Source organism: Nelumbo lutea, chromosome 5 (genome assembly GCF_056320005.1).
Source record: "Nelumbo lutea isolate HS-2025 chromosome 5, American lotus-T2T, whole genome shotgun sequence".
NCBI classification, from domain to species: domain Eukaryota; kingdom Viridiplantae; phylum Streptophyta; class Magnoliopsida; order Proteales; family Nelumbonaceae; genus Nelumbo; species Nelumbo lutea.
This window is the reverse complement of record NC_142688.1, coordinates 37688018-37715901: the sequence shown is the minus strand read 5'-3', so window position 1 is coordinate 37715901 and position 27884 is coordinate 37688018. Positions and strand designations below refer to the sequence as shown.

At 35.6% G+C, this 27884-nt stretch overlaps 1 protein-coding gene and 2 long non-coding RNA genes across 3 annotated transcripts; 1 reads left to right on the top strand and 2 right to left on the bottom strand.

Annotated features, from left to right (window-relative positions):
- Window positions 1-957: 957 nt before the first annotated feature.
- On the bottom strand, window positions 958-26393 carry LOC148851787 (receptor-like protein 14). Its single transcript, XM_088945710.1, has 4 exons — window positions 26108-26393; window positions 8348-8432; window positions 1331-3085; window positions 958-1024 (listed from the first exon to the last, which is right to left on the bottom strand). Exons 1-4 carry the CDS (start codon window positions 26391-26393, stop codon window positions 958-960), a joined length of 2193 nt encoding a protein of 730 aa, XP_088801836.1.
- Window positions 16172-18014, top strand: LOC148851789 (uncharacterized). The gene is made up of 2 exons (XR_016099120.1): window positions 16172-16324; window positions 17069-18014. It is a non-coding gene; the product is annotated as an uncharacterized LOC148851789 (long non-coding RNA).
- LOC148851788 (uncharacterized) lies at window positions 18101-19540 on the bottom strand. Its single transcript, XR_016099121.1, has 2 exons — window positions 19046-19540; window positions 18101-18511 (listed from the first exon to the last, which is right to left on the bottom strand). It is a non-coding gene; the product is annotated as an uncharacterized LOC148851788 (long non-coding RNA).
- Window positions 26394-27884: the final 1491 nt, after the last annotated feature.

The window sequence follows — 27884 nt, the reverse complement described above, 5'->3', positions numbered from 1 at the left end:
GTTATTTTTATCATTTATAAAATTTAATTATTTTTTCTTAAATTTTGAGACTAATGTCTTACATCACATTGAGACTTATGTCTCACCATTTTGGGCCACTGCGCCTCAAAATTACACCTTTAGCTTTTTAAAACCTTTCTGCTACCTTCATATGCAAACTTATTCCAATGCAGTTGTTCTTGTTCCATACATCGCCAGTTTGGGTCAAGGGTCAGGGGAATGTTCCAATGGTCTAGATCTAGTATTCATAGAGGTAGCAAAGCACAAACTATTTAAATATTAAGTGGCATGCAAAAAGAACTACTAAGGATCCAGTAGAAAGATTATGTTTTTTTAATGGTGTCAGCCCATTCCCCATCCCCTTAGCCCCCAACCTTATTGATAGTGCTATTTGACCCCAAGTCTCTAATAAGTCAAAGATCCTATCAACATCATCAATTAGCGATTGAGCACAAAATTATGGCCTCTGAAAGTTTTTATATTAATTTAGTGTACAACCCACACCCTAGTAGCCATGTTGAACAGGTCAACCGTTCAATTAGCTGAGTTGGACAATTTTTTACCAATCCCTAGATTTTAGGAGAACCGGACAAAGAATCATGGCCAGGTGATAACTCAAACAACTCAATTGTTTAGACCAATGAAGGGTTGAAAACACCATCAGATAATGATGAGATGATGATCACTACATCTATACGTTTTTTTATATATCATCCCAAAGAATTCAAATTGTTGTTGTAGCAATAACACTGAAGACACATAACAGAGCAACTACCTATTTGTAGGAATGGCAACAGGCCAAGGCAGGGCTGGGTTTGGCATGCCCTGTCCCCAACCCCGAACCCAATTACCCTGCCTTCTAATTGTAAGCCATTACAAAGACAAAAAGAAGTTAATGGGTTACAACATGCTGCATGATTTTTCTGGTATTGTGTCTTTCTGGTATCATAGTCGAACCTACTGTTCATAATAAGCTTTATGGTAATCTAATATTTCAAATTTCTCACTCATTATCAGATTTTCCCTGGGAAGAAAAGACACTTATTAAGGTATACATAAACTTTGTTTGGAAATTAAGCTTTAAGATGACCTTTCCTTGCTAGTTAACAAAGACCGCCTCATCACTTGTCAAACTTAGGCTTAAAGACTCCTTAACAAGGATTCTTTTACATATGATTATGTAAAAACTACTATAATTTTACTACAAGAAATATAAATATCCATCTTGTTTGGATGTTTTCTTACTACCAAATAAAGTATAAACATCAACATTGGAAATTAAAAATAATTATGTACATAAAATGAAAATCCTAACAACCACTCCCTACACCTGTCAACGCACCCATTAATGACTCCATAGTACTTCCGTCGCCAATTCTTGCTCAAAATCAGCGGGATAATAACACCCCAAAAACCCAATGCATAACAAATAGCCACGTATGAATAGAAAAACAAGTCTTCATCCATGACCTTGGCTAACAATTTCTTCTTCCCACCTCCAAAGTCATTGCCTCTAGGCCGTGGTGGCTGGTTCCCGAACAAGGAACAATTCTTTTGTAGCGGTGGTCCACAGAGTTCATCATTACCAATATAACTATTGTTATCAAAAGTAGTGAAGTGATCTTCATAAGGGATCCTGCCTGAGAGGTTATTGAAGGCCACGCTGAAGGACGAAAGAAAATTGAGTTTGGTTATTTGATGTGGGATCCTTCCTTCAAGTTTGTTGTGAGAAAGATCCAAACTTTCCACTTGTTCTAGATTTTGAAAGGATTCAGGGATATGGCCTACCAAAAGATTATTGGAAAGGTTCAATGAGTGGAGTTCTCTCAGGTCTCCTATTTCTGTTGGAATTTGACCTGTTAGTTGGTTCATTGACAAATCAATCCCAGTCATGTAACACAGAGGATCACCCTGGTAAGTGTGCATGCTACCATTGGTGGCAAAATTGATTTCGACTTCCCTGTCCATTTGGTAGCCTTGATCAAAATAAGGGAGAAACTCTTCAAGTGCAGATTTTTCCTTCCATGATATAATGCTGTCGAGACAAGAAGGTATGCTCCCTAACAAATGGTTATTTGAAAGATCTAATGTGTGCAACTTTGTCATTTGGCATAATGACTCTGGTATTTGGCCAAAAAAATGGTTTCCTCTTAAGTGAAGAACACCCAAATTTGGAAGAACTGGCAGATGATTTGGAAGATAGCCAAGCAAATAGTTCCCACTTAGATCCAACATGTGAAGAGATGGGGCACTTGATGCATTGATTATGATGGGTTTTGTGAAGCAATTTCCTCCAAGATGTAAATCAACTAATCTATACATTTTGGAAAATATTGGCATACCACGCAACTTGTTGTTTGATAAGATTAATTGTGATAAGATGGTTTTGTTTTGGGATAATCCATTGGGCTCTTCTCCTGTTAGGGCATTGTTAGACAAGTCTAGCACTTGTAATTGCCACATCCTACTGAACGAAGACGAAATCTTGCCTTCAAGTTTATTCATTGACATGTTAAGAAAATGTAGGCCGGGAAAGAAGTCACCGATTTTTGTAGGAAGATGCCCTTTGATTTGGTTGTCAGAAATGTCAAGAATGGTCAGTCTTGTTGTTTCATTTTGGAAAGGCATTTCTGGAAGTTGGCCAACTAAATGGTTACCCCTTAAGGACAAGTGTTTTGGTGAAGTATTATTGTACAACAACCAGGGAGCAATGGTTCCTTGAAGAGAGGTATGAGCTAAAGACACTTTTGTTAACTTGTATTGAGTGGAGAGGAAATTTGGAATGACATTACGACTCTTCCTATTGAGGTTGCAATTGTCTAGATTTAAATAATTTAGTTGGAAAGATGGAATCCAAGATGGTGACTCAGTATCAACATCCAACTTATAATTGTTGGAAAGATAAATTTCAGTTAATTGGGAGAGATTAGCAAACATAGAGAAGGAGAGCTCTCCAGAAAACTGGTTATTTGAAAGATCAAGGGACTCTAGTGAAGTTAGGTTGTTGAAAATCCAAGGAGCAATGTTGCTTGTAATTTGATTATAAGAAATATCCAATAATTGTAAGTTCCTCAATTGACAGAGCCTGTAAAGAGAATATAAGTATAAAGATGTATTGTACTATATTTCATATAACAAGCTAGCATTTCTCAATCAACTACGAGTTAGAGCCTTTCTTTCACTAAATGGCTGTAAAAAGAAGGCCTAGGTGAAAATTGTTGTTTTGTGGACTTTAGTGAAGAGACAAGGCAACACTTTTAGTTAAATTGTAATTCTTTAATTGTTATTATATAGGAAATCCCTTGGTCATTCAAATTTCAAACCACTAAAGCTATTAAATGGGTAAAAAAGAACGTTTTAATTAAATGCTTGGGTTTTGTACAATCTAATCCAGATCTGAAAACCGAATCCTGTCTTCAATTATGATTGGACTATCCCTTGCGGTCTAGACAATTTTGTTGATCCAATCAACTCTCGTCTAGATTGTTTTCTTGATCCGATTACATAAATTACGTTTTTGACCGGTTATTTTATTCAGTCAGTTTTAGCCTGCACTATTTTCTTAATCTTGTTCATGAATTACTAATAATTAGTAGTAATTCAGTTAAAATTCCTAGAAATTGGCTGTAATTTTTGAAAATTAGCTTGTCGTCTTATTGGAAAATTGGCTTGTCGTCATTGGTAAAATTGGGTTTTGACGAAGGAGGGAGAGGGAGAGGGATAAAGGGTAAAATTGGGTTTTTAAAAATTATATGTTATGTAGTGCCATGTGTTTATGGGTATCGGTGGAACATTAACATATGGCAAGGGTAGAGCAAGCCAATTGTCAAAAACAGCAAGGATAGTGAAGAGAATAGTTAAACAATAAAGGTACAATTTTTCAATTAACTAAACAATAGGGATAGTTTAAGAAATTTACCCTAATTATTATTTATAAATTGTTAAATGAACAAACATTGACAATAATTATTTTAGTTTGCCACACATATCATTAAATAATTGCTATGATAAAAAATTATTGATAATTATTAATAATTATTGATGATTAAAAATAATAATAATAATAATTTTTAAAATAATCTTTTGCCTATGAAAAAATTTGTTATTCAATAATTTTTTATTTCAGTAATTTGATAATAATACTACAATTACTGGTTCCATAGAAATTCCTAATAATTTCAAAATTAATGAAAATTATAAAATAACAACAGTAATTATTAATTTTTTTTGTCATTTTAGTAGTAAGATAATTATTGGAAATTTTGGTAATTACAGTAATTTTTTGTTCAAGAATTATTGAAATTTCGAAATGAGTAAAATTTACAATAATATTTATCAGTAAATTATCATCATTATATTATTTCCAATAATTAATAGTAAATCATTTTTAATTATGGGTAAATTATTAGAAATTATTGAAATTGTAAGAATTATTTGTTTGAAAATTAGTTTTTACAATTTCAAATCAGTTAATTTCATTTGAAATAATAAAAATAATAATATAAAATAGAATGATAATTAATAACATTAAATATATTTGAGAAATATTTAATAAAATCCACTAAAATAATAAAATTAAAAATCAATTATAAAATAACAAAGACTAGTTAAAAACTAATAGCACTAATTACTAAAATTAATAGAAGGTGATAAAAATAATAAAGTTAAATTAAATTTACCTACAATACATAACCAAAGGATAATGGTTGGGTCGAACTTGGTCTCACTCTAACCAATTTGCATATATAAAAGAAACTTTCAAATAAAGAGTAGGTAAGATTGATATAATTGGTACCTGTTGGTAAACTTGTAAGCTTGTTCTCTGACATGTCGAGTACTTCCAGTGAAGAGAGGTTATTCAAAAGGCCTGAGGGTAGGCCTTCATTGGTTAGAGAGTTATCGTCTAGATCAAATTCCTTGAGATTCTTCAGTCCATCCAATCCTGCAAATGTAAATGCACCATATATATATATATATTAAATATTAATTATGTAACTACGTAAACAGGGTTTAATTAAATAAGAGAATTTATTCATTAACAATCCACATCCCATGATTTAATTAATTAAGAGAATATTCTTATTAATTACTGTAACTACGTACCTTTGGGAATAGTCGGTAAGCCTTTGAGATTATTGTTTGATAAATCTAGCATCTCCAAGGAATAGAGATTATGTAGTAGGAACCATGGGAGTTCTCCATTGCTGCCCAGATTGTTGGAATCCAATCTCAATTCTTTAAGGTTGCTGATTTGATATATTTCTGATGTATAGCATGAATGCAACGGTAAATTTAAATTCATATATTAGTGTATAATTAAAATCATTTCCAATCTCAATTCTTTAAGCTTGTTCGTGTATTAATTATACCCTTCAGAAATGCTGAGGAAGCTTTGAGATTATTGTCTGATACACCAAGCCTTTCCAACGACGTCAAATTACGTAGGCATAGTAATGCTTTGCTATTACTTTCAATATCACCCAAATTGTTTCGAGAGAGGTACAAGTCTTTAAGATTGGTTGGTTGGCATAGTAATGCTTTGCTATTACTTTCAATATCACCCAAATTGTTTCGAGAGAGGTACAAGTCTTTAAGATTGGTTGGTTGGCATAGTAATGCTTTGACTGAAAATTAAGGTTTTTATTAATTCTAGCATTTTTTTCTTCAATTTGTGTGCTTTTATACAATTCCTTTGTTTTTTTTTTTTCTAATTTTTGCTACTTTTAACAAAAAATACTTGGCATTTTGCAAGGTTTAAAATACTGTAAAATATATTGTCTTTTGTTTTTTTATTATTTCTTTTGGTTCTGATGAATTTCTACTTTTAGTAATTTCTACTAATTTTGGCTCAACTTATATCTTTTTTATTATTTATGCATAAAGGAGAAAGGATAAGGGCCCAGGAAAATGCATTTGATGCCGTTTAATTCACGTTGGGTCATAGAATTCCAGGGGATGAGAGTGATAATAGAAAATAAACTAAGAAAGCGCTATGACTATTGACTAGTGATATCAATCTGTAATTCACATTGGATCCAGAATCATCCCAATAATTAATTGGGATAATCGAGTCTGAACCCTATTTACAGGAAAAGATATAGGGAGAATCAGGGTTCTGCCACGGTTCAGTCCAGAGTTGAAATTTATAAGTCTAAAGTACAATTGGGGTAGGTGGTAGTTCAGAATTAATGATGCTAATTGGGCAGATATTGATAAATAGATTGGGGGTATTTGACATTTTGAATTTTTATAGATGTATAATAGAATTCAAAAATCTGTAATGGGCCTATCCGTATTTTTTCGAAAGAAATAAGCAATTATTGAATAATCACTTAAAATTTGAACTTTTCGAATAAGTACTTAGTTTCAGGAATAACACTTATTTGGACTTATTTCTCAAATGCAAATAAGCAGTCATTGGTGTGGTTCAGCCAAAAATTAGTGTGTATTTGAATAAGCACTTATTTTTAAGCATTCTCAAATTTAGTCTCAGTGCTCGTTTGGGAAGGCTTTTGGGATGCAACTTTAATCAATTCACTCAAACGTACATTAAATATTTCATTGATGGGGAACCCATGTGTGGTTGTAGGCTTGCAGTCCTATGGCTAGAGCTGTATATGTTGTGGTCAACAGATCTCAACTTGAAGCAAATAATTCAGAAACACTCAAATAGTACATTTCTTAAGATATGTTCCCAAGGTGTGGCCATATCATCTGGACTCAATCGAGTCTGACACAAAGTCCCTACAATCATTGTATTCGTACATTGGGAACATCTCTGTTAACCTCGAGGTGTGGTTGACCCATCCATAGAAAATAATATGTATACAATAAAAATATTATAATTCTTAATTTTTTAAATATCAAATAACAAATATTTGTATATATAATTTTTTATATTTATAAAACATTTTTTCTCAAAATCGAACTCGAGCTTCAGCCTTATTAAACAATCTCGAGCGGAGCTCAAGCCTGGTACTATTTAGCTCAGCTCGGCTCGAATCCACCCCTACTTCTACATAATGGTGAATGTATGGAAGTTAGTTCTAACCCAACACCCCACTCACATGGGATTGGTTAGCAAAGTGGGCTAAGATGGCAATCCTAATCCTTGGCTATAAATAGCCTTGCGTAGGGAGAAAGAGCCATCTTTTTTCAACACTCACATTGCAATAAGCTCTCACACACCAACACTCACATTGCAATAAGCTCTCTACAACACACTTGAATTCAAGTTCTCCATAGAAGATCAAGCCACTACAAAAGGACCCATCTTAGGAAAACAACCTTCACAACTCATCAAGCACGGAGCCCGAAGTGAAGAAATCTACATCAATTCTTCAGAAGCACCAATTTCAAGAAAATCTACATCAACACTTCAAGAATCATGAGAAATCAAAGATAGTTCAAATCTCCTGTATTTTCATTTATTACAAAATTATTTTTTTGTAATTTGTGTTTATCTTTTGCGTTAATCAAATACACAAAATTTGTTTTGACAAATTTCCAGCACACCCAGTGGGACACTCTCTTCCTCTCATCTTTCCAATCGAAAACTGCAACAGTTATTCAATGGCTGCCAAGAAGGCTGCAACTTCCTTCAAATGTGATTCAATTCAAGAAACATCCAATGCACCAAATTCAAGAAACAATGCACCAAATTCAAGTAACAAGACATTTGGCGCTTTTAATTTTTTCTACAACTGTCCTATCACATGTGCCATGGAAAAATCCAACAAAGTTAACATCTCTAGTCGAGCTTCCAACACGGAAAATCACCAAGGTGACTATTCTATAGAAGCAGAGCCTCTTCAACTCTTTGCACTTTGATTTGAAGGGAAAAAAACACTTTCTCTCATATGACCAATCTAGCAGTGTGTCAAGGATTGAGTCTTACTCCTCTCCATCATAAAACTCCTAATCTACTTCTAGTGGTGTCGTACCGATGATGATGACAAAAGCCGCAACGATGGAAGAATGACTTCAGAAGATCCAACACTGAGAAAGATCTCTATATTGCCTTCTTGATAAACAAACTAGAGATACAAATGCCAAGAAGAGTCTAGTCAATGACCTTTCCACCCTTTAGGATTCAGTCCTCCAAAGACTCCCGACCTCCAAGAGTAGCGGAAGCAACAACAAAAAAAGAATGATCGGGTCACCGTGCAGAACATGATGCAAGACACCACCCAAGTCTCTATCGTTTCTCTAAAAATGCAACAACTCCAATACATGACCACTGACACCATAAGGGCTCAATATGGAGGAGTTCCACAAACCTCTCTAGTTTATTCCAAACCATACACTCATCGCATTGATGAGATGCACATGCCAATCAGTTACCAACCTCCTAAGTTCCAGTAGTTCAATGGGAAGGGCAATCTGAAGTAGCACATAGCCCACTTCATCGAGACTTGCAACAACGCAGGAACCTACGACAACCAAATGGTTAAGCAGTTTGTTTACTGCCTCAAGTCTACAATGTTTGATTGATACACACCTCCAACCAGGCTCCGTTGATAGTTGGGATCAGCTTGAGAGGGAGTTCCTTACTCGCTTCTATTGTACATGTCGAATCGTTGGATATCTAGACCTCTCCATTACAAGGCAAAGAATGGATGAGTCTGTCATTGACTATATCGAATGGTAAAGAAACCTTGTCCTTCGGTATAAGGAACAAATTAATCAATCATCTGCCATAGATACGTGCACCCAAGGGTTGCACTAGGGGCTACTCTACAGCCTCAAAGGGAATATGCCTATCATGTGGATGGAGTATCGTGATGAAGATCTTTATTCGGAGAATGATGGCCAATGAGGATCATCAATTTGGAATCTTTTTTAATGAAGAGGCAAAAAAGTCATTTTGGGTCTTAGATGGAGTTTCTCGATGAAGATCTTGGATTTCGACAATGGCGACCAATAAGAATAGTCGGTTTGGAATCTTTTTGGATGAAGGATGAAATGGTCATTTTTTGGTCTGAATGTGGTGGATGGTCGATATAGAAGTCGATGGAGATTTTAGGGTCTTGGATGGAGTATCTCGATGAAGATCTCAGATTGGGAGAGTGGTGGCTAATAAGGATCATCAATTTGAATTTTTTAGGTAAAGGGCATAATAGACATTTTGAGGTCTAAAATTTGGTGGGTGGTCAATCAAGTGGTTGTTGAAGATTTTGGGAAGTTTTGAATGTCTCGGGAGAAGTTTCATGATTGAGATCTAAGATTTTGAGTGTAACAAGCAACGAGAGTGGTCGAATTGGAATATTTACATATGAAGGGAAAAAATGGGGATTTTTGAATCTGAAAATTGGGTAGTGGATGTCTTTGAATATTTGGGGTCTAATGGGAGTGTCTGATGGTTTTAAGGGTGTTGGAATTTTGGGAATTTATGTTGCGAGTCTTTCAGCTAATGAGAATGTTCAAACGGGAATCTTGGCTTGATGGATGAGTAAATGGGAAATTTTAGGTTAGAGATGAAAACCAAAAAAGTAATTCTTATTGATAGATGGGGTATCATTATGCCCATATTGTCCTTCCTAAGCCGCTTCAGTTGCTTCAACTTTAACAGGTTTTCCTCACTAACAACCTTTTCTCTTTGTAAGTGGAATTTTCTTAGACCCCAAAGGGTACCGAGACACAGAAAGATGTCAAATTCACCTCGCTCACACACATTTTTTATGGTATGTTCCAGCTTTATTTGGACAATTCCAAGGTCCTCGTTGCAATGCACAATGTCTGAATTTCCCTCATTCCCTTGATGGCAGACAAGCAAAACAAACCATGGTTTTTAAAAATGAACCGGTGATCGAACCGGCTAGGGGTCTGGTTACCGGTTTGAATAGTCCGATTGTTTGACCCGAATGGCTGGCCCGTTCTGACAAAAAAATAAAAAAATTTAAAAAATTGGAAAACAGCCAATACCGTTCGAATGATTAACCGGCCGGTTTAGCGGTTTGCTGACCAAAATCAACAGTTTTGGGGGAAAAAGCGGTTTTGGAGGAAATGGAACCAGCCAGGTGACCGGTTCCTAGTTTTTCCAATCCGGTCCGGTTTTGAAAACAGTGAAACAAACAGTCTTTTAAAGTCGAATAGAATTTGGAATTACTTTCTTACCATTTATTTTTTCTTCCTCCCCCTGTCCAACACATAGAAACAAGTGAACTTGTTCATCTTAGATAGTGGGAATTTATATTTAAGAAAAAGAAAATAAATGAAAAAGATTTCTCCAAGATATAACAAGAGAAATAGAAAAGAATTTCCCTTTTTTTCTCTATTGATATTCCCATTTTTAAAGGATGAAAATGAAACTCATGTAAGCTAAACAAAGAGAAGTGGCAATCACATCGGGGATATAATAGTTTCAAAGGTTAGCCATAATCAACAGGGGGAGGCATCAAATCAGAGAGTGATTGGAAGGGTCCAACCAAAAACAGGTCCATTGACACCTTTACAGTAGAGAACACAGTTTCCTTTTAAGGTTCAAAAAGGTATGATTGGAATGTCGGCCAAAGTGATAAAGACAACTGCTTTTCCACATAAGCTTTCTTGAATCTCTTTTCAAGAAGAATTCTCTTTTCCATCCATGAACAATTAATGCTTACTGGTATATAGTAACATAAAAAGCCCAAATTACATCCATGCTCAAGACAGACAAAAAAACCTACAAAGTGAGAGGATATTTTTATGACTTAAAAGACCAAGGATGGGTTGCACTTATAAACCTTAAAAGACCAAGAATTCTCTCTCTCTCTCAATCCAAAACCATGAAACTTTTCACAGAGAGAAACTATATAGAAGACGTTTTGTTATTTGCCGTCGCGTCCCTTCGATTCGATTAAGAACTTCTGTCTGTGTTCTATCCCCCCTCTTAACCTTTCTCTTGTTCTTGTTGTTCTATTGTGTCGTTTCAATTTTTCCATGGGTAAATTACAAAGACCCCTGTACTTTTCTTTTTGCGACAAGACCCTCCAAACTTTTACATTGGGACAAATATCCCTCAGTTGTTAAATTAGATGACGGAAAACTTTAAATTACCAAAATATCCCATTAAATTTTCACTATTTTCTTTTTTTTTTGTCATTTTCTCTTAAAAGTGGGGTGTCCATGAAAAATCGAACCGAACGGAGAAAATTAAATTGCAAAATGTGGTTAATTGAATCGGTTTCAATTCAAACTTTTTGAAAAACCGAAGGACCAATTTAATTTTCGGTTAACCTACAAAAAACCGGCAGTTAATCAAACCGACTGGTATATATATATTTAATATATGTCACATATTTTATATTTTCTATGTATTATATATAAATATATATTCATTATACATATAAATATATACTTGTATTATATTTATAATGATCTATTTATAAATACATTATATATTTTTAAAATATTTATAATATATTATATATCATTTATTATTTATAATATAATATTATACATATATTAATATAATATATATTATAAATATAATAAACTGAAAAACCAAAGATCTGGACCGGTCAAAAACTAAAACCAGCGGACTGCTTAACCGATAGTACCAGTTCAGTTTCGACTTAGCTAAATGAAAAAACCAATACCACCGATTCAATTTACAAAAATGAGCCATGGTTCGATTAACCAAACTGTAAACACCCCTACTTAAAACTCTCCAACCTTGAATTCCACTTACAATGCGTTGATCATGTCTATATCTCCAAGAAGCTACCCATGCCTTTGTTCCTCTCCACCATTGCCAAGAACAGCTCCCTCCCAGCAAAATCCTTACCTCACCTTTCCTTGCAGCTATTATTTTTCTAAGAACTACTCATTCTTGAACTCCTCAATCTATATCTGTAATACCCAGGTGAGAAAATCATTAGTTTTCGTTGCTAAAGCATTCGCTACTAAATCTGATCCATTGAAAGCAGATGGCGGAGGTGAAGGTGGATATGCAGAAGAACAGTACAGGGAGTATGAGTTGAAGTTTGCAGCCATATGGGTTGAAGTTTGCAAAAGTTTGAGACGGTGGAACTGGGACGTTCCAGTATTTTGGGGACAAAATACTCGCTACCAGGTTTTATTTGCTTGTGAATTGCATTTCCAACCAAAATCATCATGATTTTTCATTTTTTATTCTTTACAAAATTTGGTCCAAAGGAGTTTATTCAAATATATATTAATGGATTTGCGATCTGCTACTTGTTATGAGCTTTGTTATTTGTGGTTTTTGTTTTGAAGTCATTCCCAATTCTTCAACTCATAATTCATGAACATGGTCTTTATACACACTTTAGTACATCAGTTGTATGTCTTGATGGAAATTCACCTCCAAACACAGAAAGCCTTTGGCATGTGGTAATATCCCACAAAACATGCGTTTGATCACCAGAATTGGTTATTAGGTGAGTATCTTCATCTGGAATATACTGACATGAACATACGTAACCCTTATGCCCGGTTAACATCCTTACTGGTAAATTCCCATCCTTGTCAAATGGAGAGTTCAAATTGAAGATAAAGCAGGCACTATCAACACCACCACATGGAACAGACTCTGACCATTTCGGGAAAAAGCACATGCCATGACCCATGCACATGGTATCTTAATAGCATGAGTTTTCTGGCTTGTTAAAGCATTCTGATAGATAGAGAAATGACTTCTAAACATAAAAGAAGCATCATAGGAGCATTTAAGCTCTAAAAATGAATTAAAATAAGTAAACATAGACCTTGAGCTATTGAGGTAAAATTGGCATCCATGGTTCTATTTCAGAGTTAGAGACCTTCAAAAACACCTCCTTGGCTTTGTCACTTTCTCTTTTACTCTTCTCTACAAGAAATCGAACCGAAGAACACTTTTCTACTTGTTGAACTGCAAAACTGAAAATAAAGCACAAGGGAGGCTCTTCTCTCTAGTCACAATTGCTCTCAACCGATGGATGATTTGTGTGTGTGTGTGTGTGTGTATGGAGTTCTATTTATAGAACCCAAACCGCCTAAAGAGGGGTCTTCCTTCATGGTTAAGGAATTGCAAAAACCAGAGGCTCCATCAACCTCTGTTTTACAAACCATTAAATCCGAAACCATGTTGTTCCTCTCTCAATGGGAGCCTTAGGTGGGCTTCTAGAATAGCTTGACATTTCAGCAATTAGCTCCAGACAGACACTATGGGTCCCGGTTTCTGATTCACCTCAAGCCACTATGAACTTGTTGAATGAGTTTTAACAATCTCCCACTTGGTTGAGATGAATTTTTCTATTTAACTTTATATGGCCATCAATGACCCAGTATGGTAAACCTAAGGGTATCCGAATCCATTCAATTGAAACGACTATCCCCACATCATCAAAGTCACTTGAGTTCTCTCAATTTGACTCAAGACTATCAATGGTTATAGAGGTTAGCAAAACCAACATGAACAAACTGCATACAATGGTTAGAAAACCTAAGCACAATGCACATATCTTTGTCTTATGTTATGTGTATACACTTAAATTGAGATAAAAATAGAGATATATTTATCAGAATCAATAACTTTATTGTGATCACATACAATGGTGTCAATAAAAACCATTATACCCAATATAAATCCAATTTATCAAAACTGTCCACTAACCCTATGCGCACTACATGCTCCAAAAAGAGCTTGGGTGGAAGTCCTTTCTCTAATGGATCAACCAACATGAGTGTAGAACTAATATGTTCTACTGATACAATCTAATCCTAAACCCTTTTCCCTCATAACGAGGTACTTGATGTCTCGACCCTATTCTTGTCTTGTTATTCTTTGAGAAAAATACAACAACAACATTATCACAATAAATCCTGCTCTAGGCCTGGGTTGGGTTGGAAAGATAGATTTTGACGTCGGGCTAAGCCTGGGCCAATGCCTTAAGCCAAATAATTGGGGTTGGGCCTGGGTTGGCTGACCTTAAACCCAGCCCAACCTGCCCAAGTTGCACGGTTACACCCCTAGTTTTGGGGGAGGTTTTAGGCAATTGGAAATATGAGATAGTGGGTTGTCTGGACCTAGTACTGAAAACGCCATACAACATTCGAGTTTGAGATAAATGGATAACATTGCATTTAAAAGTTAGTAAAAATTACTACAAATTAAAAGTTTATTAATAATTGCATTTAAAAAAATTAAATTAATAAAATTAGTATTACATAAAAGTATTAAAATAAATAAAATATTAGTCATATAAAATGGATGTTTCTTCATTCATTGGCTTTCCCTCCGTCTTTGTTTCTTTAATTCTAGGTCCTTGAAAAGAAAATTGAAGCAAAGAGTAAAGCTTATCGTTTATGTTTATTGGTGGGGGATCCATTGCTATTTCATGGGTTCATAACTAAAATAGCAAGACACTTTTGCTTTACCCAGAAATTTAAAATTACTTTCACATAATAAAAAGCCTGTGCATCACATGGGTTCCGATAGCCCATCCGATGCACAGGAATAAAAGCAAAAAGTAGTTATCAATTAATAAAATTCCTTAATAATAAAACAACAGAAGTTCCTTATTTTCTTAGCAGAAAATATTTAAGTACTTAATTAACTGAATAGGTTGAATCAGACCACCTAGTTAGTTTAGGTTGAATAGGTCGAATACAATATTTTAAAAATCAAGGTTTTTAAAAACGACCCATAAACAGAACCAGTCAGGGGATCTTTTTCTGGTTTTGCTGGGTCGAACGGTTCAACCCATGATGTCATAAATCAATTAAAAAAATATTTATAAAATAATATAAAATTAAATAAAAAACAGAGAAATACAGAAAATAAAACTATCTTAATACAAAAATAATAAAATACAGAACACATAGAAAATACAAAAATAATACAAGAAAAACACAAAAAAACAGAAAAATAAAACTATCTAAATAAAAAAGTAATAAAGTACATAAAACATAGAAAATACAAAAAAAGAACAAATAAAAAATTCTAAAAAATACAGAAAATAAACATAAATTAGAATGTGTTGAGTCATACTCATACATGTGCAGGAAATACAAACAAATCCAAAAAACTACAGAAAGCACCGAAATTTGTGAAAAAATAAAAAAAAAACACAGAAAATTGCAAACAAATACAGAAAAATACTAAAAAAATACAGAAGAACATAAAAATAAGAAAGTAGAATGTTTTAGTGATATGTATTCAGTCATATGTTTGCAGAAAATACAAAAGAAAAGGGATTTTATCAAAACCGGATTGAACTCGGGGGATGAACGGTTACCGATTTTTCTAGTCCGCTCCGGTTTTGAAAACCATGTTAAAAATTGACCCGGAGGCCGAACTGCTTTTGCCTTTGGTCGCGAGTCATTGGTTCGACCAGCCAGTCGAACATTTCAGACCGTGCCATGTCATCATATATATGTATTAAGTATGTGTGTGTGTGCGCGCATGCGTGTATGTATGTATATGTGCAAAAATATATATTTTATCAAAAAATAATATATAAATATATTTTAGGTATGTTATATATATTTTTTATATTTAATTTATATTTTTTTAATTCAGTTTTTAATTCTTTTTATTTATAAAAATATTAAAAATTGCAATTTTAGGATAAAAAAAGTTTTTTTTTGCAAAAATAGTAGGACAAGGAACCTAACGCATAGATCTTGAAAAACCACACAAAAAAAAAAATAAATCACCCCAATCAAACATAAGAGTGCAAAGTTATGACCTCCGAAAGTTTGCATACATTGAGCGTGCAACTCACAAGCCAATTGAATGGATCAGCGGTTGAACCGGTCGAGTCAAACGGTTCTTGACCAAGTCAACAATTTTTGACCGTTTGACAGGTCTTGACTAAATCAGATTCAAAATCCTGGCCGGGTGGCGTTCGAATGGTTTCATAGTCGTATTCCCAAACAGAATATGGGAATAGACCATAAAACTTCACCATGATTGAATGACCACTTGATACCCCATATCTTGACGAATGAGGTTCAAGAATCAAAGCTATTTTTCAGGAGTAAGGTTTATTGACATATGGTTTCATATAATTCAACCATCTCAATATGCAATTCTTGCCAGTTCTCTTCCATCCTAAAATCAGAAAACTTTTAAAGCAAAGAAGAGAATTAGTGGTGGTGAGTGGAGACTTCGATCGTATCATGTGAATCGGTATATTTTTACCAAAAAAAGAATAACTATATTATATTAAATGGGGTTTTCGCTGTTCAAACACAACAGCGGTTCAACGGGGTCTGCCTTCTTCAAAGGGGTGTACTTGGGTTGGGAGAAAATAGGACGACTCAGAACGACCTTAAGATGTCTTCTTTGACAGCAAGTTTTGCAGAATGTAAGAAGGACTGTAATGGGTTTTCTTCGGTAAGATCTCCCATTGCAACTTTGCTATCATATTTGATTGTTTTTTTAGCTTCTAACCCGAAGCAGCCTTAATATATCTACAGTTTGAATTTGCTTGGTTTTCTGATCCATTTGAATAGGCTGCCTACAGTAAGAGTTTATGAATATAGTGTTGCTTTTGATTGGAAAATTCCTTTGGTTTGGGTTAAAGAGATCCTCGGCCTAACACAGCCATCTAATGCATGCAGTTAATCCCAACTCGCCCGCATAAACAAAGGATAGAAAATAAAAAGGAAAGAGGTGTTAAAGGAAAGTAATTAGGACAGCAATCCAGGTGGCATGGCCTAGACTCCAATTAAAAAGAATAATAATTGCTATCCACATTCAACAGCCTTAGGCCATCAGCCAAAAGCTAGGCCGTCCACTAGGCTTCCCCGCAAACCGCAATGCATCCAGCACCAATTAATACTATTATATAAGAAGTCTGCATGAACTAAATGTGATATGGAGAAATTGAGAAAGCCCCTTATGTGCTGTCAAATTTAAACGACCGACATTTTCTCCAGTTCTTGTGCATTCATAAATTCCACACATGGAATGATAACCATCAATAACAAACACTAGAATTAGTTAAAAATAATTGATATCTATGTTCATCTAGGTAGTTGATAATATCCCATCCACACTGATTTCGTTTCCTAAATGGAGTCATAGAACACTTCTATTAATTAATTCTTGTAAATATAACCGTTGATGGTGTTGTAGAATCGTCAATCAGCATGGCAACCCAAAGTCGGTGCACGCTTTTGATGGCATTTCTAATAATCATAGCATTCAGCGTGACTAGAGTGGACAACATAGTCGGGTTCGGCGTACTTCGGTGGCTGGATACTAACTCTGGTTCAGTAATACCAGTAGTTCGGTATGGCCCAAAGGGGCACGTTGTGGATATATACGTCGGCACTCCTCCACAGCGCATCTCTGCTCTCTTGAGCAGCAGCAGCAGTGTCATATGGCTCCAAGCTCGCAACTTGTTCCCCTTCAACCCACGAGAGTCGTCTACCCTGAACAACCTTCCTTGCAATCATTCTCTGTGCAAGAGCTTCTATAAGCTCAAGTTTGGGTGCCGGAACACATCTACGTTCAGCCAACGATACGAAGATGGAACAAGTGTGAGTGGTAAAATGGCTTCCGACATCTTTCATATGGGGGATGCTTCATACAATCTGGTGTTTGGCTACACCACCAAGTCGAAGCGCTACTGGAGAAGCGTCCAGGGCGTGCTGGGGATGGGCCGTGGGAATACGTCTTTGATCAGACAAGTTGGCGCCAGCAGATTCTCGGTGTGCTTGACCACCAGCAAGGATGAAGAAAGGGTCACACCGCTTATTTTAGGGGACGCCGCCCTGCTCAAACCAAAATTAAGGAACATGGCGGTGAGAATCCCGATTGTGGATAACCCGTCGGACCCCCAACACTATTATGTAGCCTTGGAAGGGTTCAGCATTGGCAACAGGCGAGTGATTCTCCCTCCCGATGCTTTCCAAATATTGCCGAATCGGACTGCAGGGGTTATTTTTGATATGGGAAGCCAGTAAGTACCATTCTTTTACTTCTCCTAAGCGCTTTGTTTAGTTTAGGGAAAATTAGCGATCAGTACCCTGTAGTGTACTTTTGACAATGCTATAAGTGGTATTTGAAAATGTGCCAATCCAGTACCTCTGAAGTCCGGATTCAATGGTCCTTCAGGTTCACGGGGCGCGTGAACCCTCCAATAGGAGGTGTGCATGTTGACTCTTTTAAATCAACCTTTACATAACGGCCGTTTAACATTAATTTATATCCATCCGGTTGAACCGGACGCTAAAAGACAAAAAATGAAAAACTCCTCCCTCCCATTCTCCGACCACCGCGCAAACAATATCACTCCTCCTGCCCTCTCCCGGCCATCACCCTCTGCTGCCTCTGGGGAGCGGCACCAACTCCTTCTGCTGTCCTTGCCGCTGGTGCCGCCTGGTTGACCCCCGTTGTTGCCGGTGCACTGAATTAATCTGTCTCGCATTGCTGGTTTACTGTCTGTCTTCTTCTCACTATCGTTTTGAACAGGTGGCCAATGTGTGAACCTCATTTTGAACGATTAGAACTCTCCCGCTCATTCTCCCATATCCGAGCCTAACCCTGCCAGCGAGAAGACAACTGACGATTTTCCTGCAAACGATAGTGAGAAGACCACCTCTTTAAATGCGTGATTGCCCCAAGCGTAAATATTCAACCAAGTCTATTCCAACAGTAATAGATGAGGGAAAGAGGAGAGGAGCAAATAGAATCAACTAACTCGGAATAAGAATCAAGAAATCAATCGAAAACCATAAAATTACGCCACGATAGATTTTGGTGAAAATAAAATAAACAACGAATGAGGAACCATTATCTCTCCGGGAAACAACTTTCAGTTGGGGTTCTTCAGTCCGGTAAACTCGACGAATCGTTATGTCGGCATATGGTATTACAAGGTTTCTGTACAAACAGTCGTATGGGTCGCAAACAGAGATAATCCTGTTTTAGATACCAACTGAGTTTTTACTATTGGAGACAGCGGCAATCTGTTGGTTTTAGATGGTAATGGAAATTCTCTCTAGTCCACGAATGTTTCAGCTGTATCGGGTAATTCCACTTCTATCTCACGGATTCTGGAAATCTTATTCTGAGTATTGGCAATGACGCCGGCGACACTGGAAATACCTTGTGGCAGAGTTTCGATGATCCAACGGATAGCCAGCTTGAATCTCAGAACCGGCAATACTCTTCTCTTCGTTTCATGGAAAAGCGCCAACGATCCGTGAATTGGGAACTACTCCATGGGTGTTGATCCAGACACCTCACCAAACACCTCCAATTCTCTTCTCACTATTGTTTCATCAACGTCCGTCGGCACGGAGCTAAGAAGCAATACTCTTGTCGCCGTAGATGAAGGCGACGGAAGCGGTGGCGACAGTTGAGGTGGATTTATGATGTTTGGTCATAGAAACGCATCGCTTGAACTCCTGTAGGTGGGAAGGAAGAAGGGCATGGGTGGTAAATTTGCGGTGGAAGGAGACTAACCTGGTTCTGCAGAGACCGATGGAGTGTGCCAGTCCTTGGATGAGAGATTTTACGGCTACCGATGGAGTGCGCCAGTCCGCTGGAAACCATACCGAAGGTTTTCCGGCAAAAGGCGAAAAGCGAAAGGCGAGAGCCGATGGGAGGGAACTTCGAATGAAATTTTAAATTTTAGAATGAGTTTTAGTTTTTTGTCTTTTAGTGTCCGGTTCAACCGGATGGATAAAAGATAACCGATAGCGTCTGTTATGTTAGATTGGTTCAAAGGAGTCGACGTGAACGCCTCCTATTGGAGGGTTCACGCGCCCTCTGAACCTAAGGGTCCACTGAATCCGCGCTCGTACCTTTCTATTATTAATTAATTTATTAATTATCTGCTGTTAAGTGGTATTTGAAAAGATACAAATATTCTTTGAGTGATTCTCTTTATCAATCATTCAAATATTGACAAAAAAATAAAGAGTTCCAAATCCTTGCATCTTTTATTTAAGAAAGTTGGGTCACGTCTTAGTGGACATTCTAATGACCCCAATTTTTTTGAATATAAAGGATTTGAGACTGTTAATTTTTTATCAACATGTGAATGGTTGATAAAGAGAATTAGATGATACTCAAAGAACATTTGTCTTTTTAAATGCTATTTAATGGTTGGTTAATGGGCTAGTTAACGATAGATATTGGATTGGCACATTTTGAAAATTTGAATACTGAATTATCATGTTTTAAAGTTTGGGGATCAAAATGGCTCTACACCCAAAGTATAAGATACTAATCAAGAATTTTCCCTATGGTTTCAATACCATTTATAACATTCCCTCTTAACTCTCATGTAGAAATAACTTTTGTTGGCACATAGTTAGGAATTTTTTATATGGGTGGAAAGTGGAAACCAATCCAAGGTAGTAAGAAATAGGAATGCAATTTGGGTTGGATCAACCCAATCCAATTGGAAAAAATAGAGTTGGGTTGGGCTGAAGATTGGGTTAGGCTTGGATGAACCCCCCCTATTAAAAATCAGGTGGAGTTAGGGTTTTGAATTGGGTCAACCCAAGTGACTTGACAAGTTACACCCTATAAAGAGATGTCTAATTATAGTCTTGATCAGGTAGGCACAACATTGTAAATAAGTTCAATGAATACTTAAAAATTTTTTTGACACATGTCCCTTAAAAATACCTTCAACTAAAAGCCACTTTTAATAGTTGTCATAAAATTTATCAAATGCTCTTTGAACGTGCTTACCATATTGTGCTTATTAGACCAAATCTTTATGCTAGAGATTGGATTTTGTCCTCACAAAATTAATGTTCACATTGTCTTTACAACACTTGTAGAACATCTCTGCACTTGTATATTTATCTTCATGCGAATATATTTCTAATACACGACAGTAAAGGTTATGGGGATGGTGTTAAGACCAAATAAGCTTATAAATGGAACAAATTTGAATTGAATTAGTTTATATTCGAATTCAATTCAATTATAAAGATGTTTCAAATTCGATTAAATATCCATTGGATATTCAAAACCAATAACAGAATTTGAAATCGATTAAAATATCAAATATTTGATTTAATTCAAATTCGACCAATTACTTCCATTTTCTTTGGAAAATGGAAAAAGATCCCTGCATCATTAGTTTTGTTCATGGCTTCATGCCCTGTGTCTTGTAAAAATAAAACTAAAAAGAGATATGCAACATCTACAACAAGACATAGAACAAGATAAACTTCAGCACCAAGACATGAATAAAAAAAAAGAAACCAAGTAAAGTAAAAAACCTAAACTAAAGTTTAACAAAGGCGCTAAGATGGATCATTTGTTGTTGCTTGATGTTTGGTGCTTGGAACTTGAAAATATAAAAGACATTAAAATAGAAGATATTGAACAGTGGTTGCTTGGTGCCCTAACGGGAGAGAGGAAGAGGGAAGGAGCAAGAGAAATGAAATGGAAGGAGAGGGAGGGGAAAGAGAGAGAGGGGTTATTGAGGAGTAATCGAGTAGGTGACATCATTGCAGCCTTTTTGGCTGAAATGTCACTTTATGATGGGCATCTGACCACTATTAAATTTAAATTAATATATATTATATCGTATTTATTATTAAAACATATTAAATTTATATAATAATCAAGTTTGAATTTTATTCAAATAGGATGAATATAAATTCGAATTCAATAAATTAATCGGTATGATATATAAATGGAATTCCACCATTAAGGCGGTGTTAAACACCGTGATCATCCCATGGATGCGACCGTCTACGGGATGAATATTCGTTCGGCTGCCTGTGGATACATCTCAATTTAGCGTCAATGGGAAAAATTCGTGGATATGGCCCGTTCATAGTCTATTTTTTATCTTCTTCTTCATACTTTTTGAAAGGCTGAAATCTTATATTGTTTATTTCACATTTTACTATTGGAGGTCTCTGCCGCCCGCCTGCTGAAGCTCTCCACCACTGCAATTCTCCACCACCTGTCCACCTATTGATATTAATTATTTTACTTATTTTTTTAATTTTTATAAAATTTTAATATTTTTATCAATAAAATAATATTTTAAAAAAATTAATTTTTAATTATTTTACTGTTACTTTTATAAAAAATTAATATTTATTGGTTAATATTAATTTATTGATGCATTTTTTAATATATTTATCATATAAAATACAAAAATTAGATATTTATGATTAATTGTATAAGGTCATTTATAAAATGTATATGAAATATATGGAATCAAAAAGTATGGTGTGGATTGGTTCACACCATGCCTATAGAATGTCATTGTGAATGTGAACTAATATAATCCACATAGTTTGTCCACAGTTCAGAACAACTGTGAACTGCGGTGCTATATTCACCAATTTCTCATATACACTACAGAATACCCCCTAAATTTATCGAACCATTTGAATTCAATCCAATTACGTTGAATATTGAATTCGAAATCGGATAATCGGATATCATTTACATCCCTAGGACCAAATTTGTGACGACGAAATCCGGATTCTTACTTTAACTGCAAATTTTCAATAAAACTAAAATTGGTTGCATTAAGGCGAAAACTCATCTATTTTGTTTTGCACCAACAGGCTCAATATGACGGGAAGGTTTTGGATATTGTGTGGACATACATCGCAGACGACATGAAAATACTGCCACGGGATGGAAATGTGTTCTTAGGAAGTAAAGGATTCTGTGCCGATAAACAGCTCCGGTCCCGGTGGAGCGACAACCCACCCAGCCTGACGCTTCACTTTTTAGGAGGAGTGGACTTTACAGTGCCGGAGCAAAACTACGTCACGGAAGAAGGAGGAACAAAATGTATAGCGTTTGTGCCATCTCCGATAAATGGATTATCGGTGTTCGGAAACCTCTTCCACCAGAATATGCAGGTCATTTATGACCTGAAAAATATGACAATCATGTTTGCACCCGCTAGTTGTGTTCACTTCTAGTTTCATTTCCTGAGAATGGTTTTTTTTTTTTTTTTTGGGAGAATATGAATGATCTAATTTATAATGGTTATTTTGCATTTCAATTTTTCTTGGAACTGGACCTATATTATAGTCAATGGGTTGTGGGTGAGAGGTCTCAAACCATTGAGAAAAAAAAAATATTATGACCTCATTTGTGTATTAGTAAATGACTTATTTGGATAAATTCATTTATTTGGGCAAGTATTTTCCGGAAAATATTTATTGGATAAGAACATTTATGTGTTCTTTTTTCTCCGGATAAAAGTGTATAATAATTGATTTATCCAAAAAAAAAAACATTACTGAAGGTATAATATTGTTCCATCACATATTAGTGATTTTCGACGTCATAAATAAATAATTTATCCAAGTTTGAGGAGAGTGTTATTTTGTCAAGTAAATGAGTCATCTGATAATCGTTCTTTTCCATGAGACTCACTAATTCTAGAGAATAAATGTGGGTTTATTCTTTTTTGCAAGAGTCGCCAATTTACTTACCTCTACTTAAAAATTAACAAGGGTATAGGTAGTTAACATTGCAATTAGAGGGCGGGATTTCAAAATTTTTAATGGAAGTTCATTTTGAGTCTTGTTTGATTTATTTTGGTTTAATTGGACTTGTATGCCCCGGTTGAATATTTGTTAAATTTTGAGAGGGGCATAGCTTGATGCAGTGGAAATTATTTAGACCCAGTGCCTGATTTGCACTCTTACTGCTTGGCTTTTAGCTAGGGTGTGTTAATTTGAAAAGCTGGGTAAGACAGGACAGAGTTGGCACAAGGATGCAAGAGGTGCACTAGGCCCAGAAATTGGAACTGACGTAAAGGCCCATTCCAGTCATGAATTGTTTGCAAGGTACAGGTAAATGGGCCTGCAAACCAATTAACTTGAGGATAAGAATCCTTCCACTTCAGATCTGCATATATAGAAGGTTACGTCCTTTGTTTTATGTAAATAATTCACGGTTTAATAAAGCTAATAAAACTAAGCAGCCACCTCTTCACTCAATTATGTATTTGCTTCTTTTGTTATGAACCTTTTTCTACTGTTGATTGATTGTAAGGGCCCTGTTTGGTAGTTAGTGTGGTACCCATTGCTAAACATGTCAGGCGACATCACTTTCAACATTGTGGCCAAGAATCTACTGTAGATGAAATTTTGAAATGTTTTGGAAACACCTTGTATTCGTAAGCTATATCAAGTCCATGACTTTGACCATTCCAAAGACATGAACGCCACGTGTAGGGGTGTAAGTTGGGCTGGACTCGGTCTTGTTGAGCTCAACTCTAACCCAACCTTAGGATTGGGTTCATGTTAGTCTAATTTTTCTATTTCATTTTGTCTAATGTTCTTATTTTCTATATTTATTGAAGGTTAATTCAGTTTTAGCATTATCATATGTATAAAGACATAGTTATTTATGCTTTTGAAAATTTTACCTTTTCATTGATATATATATATATATATATATATACATGCGTATATAAATAAATAAATATATTAATAAAAGCATAGTTTCACATATGCATATATGCCACATGCATATATACATATATAGATAAGTACTTACATATATAAAAAAAATGTTTACATAATATTTATACATATAAAAATGAAATCAGGTTGCTCAAGCCCTCAACCCTAACTCATATCGACCTTTTCAGATCGGGTTCAGACTAACCCAACCCAAGTTGCAGTCCTATCACCATCCATGAAACTTCACTTGTGGGCCTATGTCTACCAACAATAATTTGGGCCCATAGGAATGGAACCCACCAAAGAATCTGGTTTTGTAGTCTGGACTGCGGTTCATAAAATCAAGCTAATCGACATGATACTACAAATCAAACATGAAGCATTTCAAGCAATAAGAAAGCTGAACTCTTCCAATAACTGAAGAACCAGCCAAACTGTTTGTATTCACTTGGTCTCTTTGGGTTTATGATCTTGTTAAATTTGAGAAATAGTTTCCATTTCAGGCTCCAATTCTGACTTGCCCACTTTTCTCTGCGAAACCCTCTGATGCTTGTTGGTTAGGGCCAATTAATCTCGGAGGGATTGAACTCCAGACCATAATAGGAATCATATCCAACCCAATGTTTTGAAAAGTGAAAAGTGAACTCGATTTTCTGGTTTAACCAGTTCAACTGGACCGAGACCTTTTTGCTTCACAAATATGAATTGCTTGGTTATTGTCTTCAGTCAAAACGTACCATTACCATTATTGAATGGTGAAGTTTTCAAATTAACTTTATTTATGTATACCATTCTATCCATGGAATCAACCAAGCTGATGCCACAATCAAACCCGGTTGAATCAGTCAAAGGATGAATCTGAGCTGCTTATGCTTTAATTCCAGTTTATCAGCTCATTCGATTTCTTAAAGTGTTTTTATTTATTTACTTATTGCCTTTATGGGTCATACAGTGGGTCCAAAGCACACATCTTTTGCTTTGCTGTGATGTAGTTTCAACGTTAGGCCTAACCTTGAATCATGTTTCTTTCTCTCTCTCTCTCTTTCCTTTCCCCTTAGCCCTTCCATTAAGCCAAATCTGTTCTCCCATCTTCGTCATCCTTACTAAGCAATTTCGTTAGGGCTTCCAGTCCGGTAAAGCTGCAGAACTCCAAAGATAAGCACAGCTCCAAAGTATATTCAAATACCACTAACGGTTTCGCTTTGAATCAAATCTATAGGGTTTGGTGAGATGGTGATTCAACTGTTGGGTTTTGGTTTTAGACCGACTCAAATGAATAATAATAAGGACGGTTTTATTTTGAGTTGGCCCAAGCCAATAAATATAATGGATTGTCCAAAACCGATTTAATAAGATTTGAATAAGTTTGAATCCTATCCAAAACCGTCCAATTGACAGCTCTACTAGTTATCAAATAAAATATGGACAACAATAAATGAGAACCACCATATATCTATCATGTTCAAAAATATAAATTTAAAAGCAAACAGTCTATATTGGAAATTAAAAACAATTCTATGCATAAAACTAAAATCCCAATAACCATTCCCTACACCTGTCAGTGTACCCATCAATGACTCCATAGTACTTCAGACGCCAATTCTTCCTGCCTGCATCGCTGTTGACATCAGTCCTGATGATTGGTTCTCTAATGCTGAACGATTGATTTGCAATGGCAGTCCACAGAGTTCGTTACCAATATAACTATTCTCATCAAAAGTGCGGAATTGATGTTCATATGGAATCCTACCTGAGAGGTTATTGAAGGCCACTCTAAAAGTAGAAAGAAAATTGAGTTGGGCTAATCTATGTGGGATCCTTCCTTCTAGTTTATTATGAGAAAGGTCTAAACTTCCCAACTGTACTAGATTTTGAAAGGATTCAGGGATATGGCCTATCAGAAAATTATTGGAAAGGTTTAATGAGGGTAGTTCTCTCAGGTCTCCTATTTCAATTGGAATATGACCTGTTAATTGGTTCTTTGACAAATCAATTCTGGTCATGTATCTTAGAGGATCACCTTCGTAAGTGAGCATGTTACCCTTTGTGAAAAAATTAATTTTGACATCACTCATGATGTGGGAGCCTTGATCAAAATAAAAAGGAAAATTTTGAACTGCAGATTTTTCTTTCCATGATGTAATGTTGTTGAGACAAGAAGGAATGCTCCCTGACAATTAGTTATTTGAAAAATCTAAGTTATGCAACTTTGTCATTTGGCATAATGACTTTGGTATTTGGCCAAAAAAATGGTTTCCTCTTAATAGTAGACCCAAATGTGGAAGAAAATTTGGAAGATAGTCAAGTAGATTGTTTCCACTTAGATCAGTATGTAAAGAGATAGGGCACTTAATGCATTGATTATGATGGGTTTTGTGAAGCAATTTCCTCCAAGATGTAAATCAACTAATCTATCCATTTTGGAAAATATTGGCATACCACACAACTTATTGTTTGATAAGATTAATTGTGATAAGAAGGTTTTGTTTTGGGATAATCCATTGGATACTTCTCCTATTAGGGAGTTGTTAGACAAGTCTAGCACTTGTAATTGCCACATCCTACCGAACGAAGACGGAATCTTGCCTTCAAGTTTATTCATTGACATGTTAAGAAAATGTAGGCCGAGAAAGAAGTCACCGATATTTGTAGGAAGCTGCCCTTTGATTTGGTTGTCAGAAATGTCAAGAAAGGTCAGTCTTGTTGTTTCATTTTGGAAAGGCAGTTTTCGAAGTTGGCCAACTAAATGGTTTCCCCTTAAGGACAAGTGTTTTGGTGAAGTATTATTGTACAACAACCCAGAGAGCAATGGTTCCTTGAAGAGAGGTATTAGCTAAAGACACTGCTGTTAACTTGTATTGAGTGGAGAGGAAATTTGGAAAGATATTATGACTCTTCCTATTGAGGTTGCAATTGTCTAGATTTAAATAATTTAGTTGAAAAGATGGAATCCAAGATGGTGACTCAGTATCAACATCCAAGTTATAATTGTTGGAAAGATCAATTTTGGTTAATTGGGAGAGATTAGCAAAGATAGAGAAGGAGAGCTCTCCAGAAAACTGGTTATTTGAAAGATCAAGCAACTCTAGTGAAGTTAGGTTGTTGAAAATCCAAGGAGCAATGTTGCTTGTAATTTGATTATCAGAAAGATACAATCTTTGTAAATCCCATAGTTCACAAAGCCCTGAAAGAAAATTTTAGAGAAATATGCATGAGTATAATGATATATTATATTATATTTCATATAACAAGCATTTGTCAATCGACTAAGAATTAGAGTTAATTTGTCAATTCGCTCTTTGTCTAAGGTGATATATATCTCCATCTCTCTCTCAAACACAAACACATTCAGTAGAATTCATAGTTTTTTTTTTTTTGTGTGTGTATTCACTATCCAACTTTCTCATGTTTCAGCGGTTGAAGTTTTTTATTTTTCTGGAAAGGAGATTTGTTTTATCATGTGGTAGAGGAAGTGTTATAATTAAGGCCCTGTTTGCTTTTCAGTAAGTTACTTATACAGGTAAATG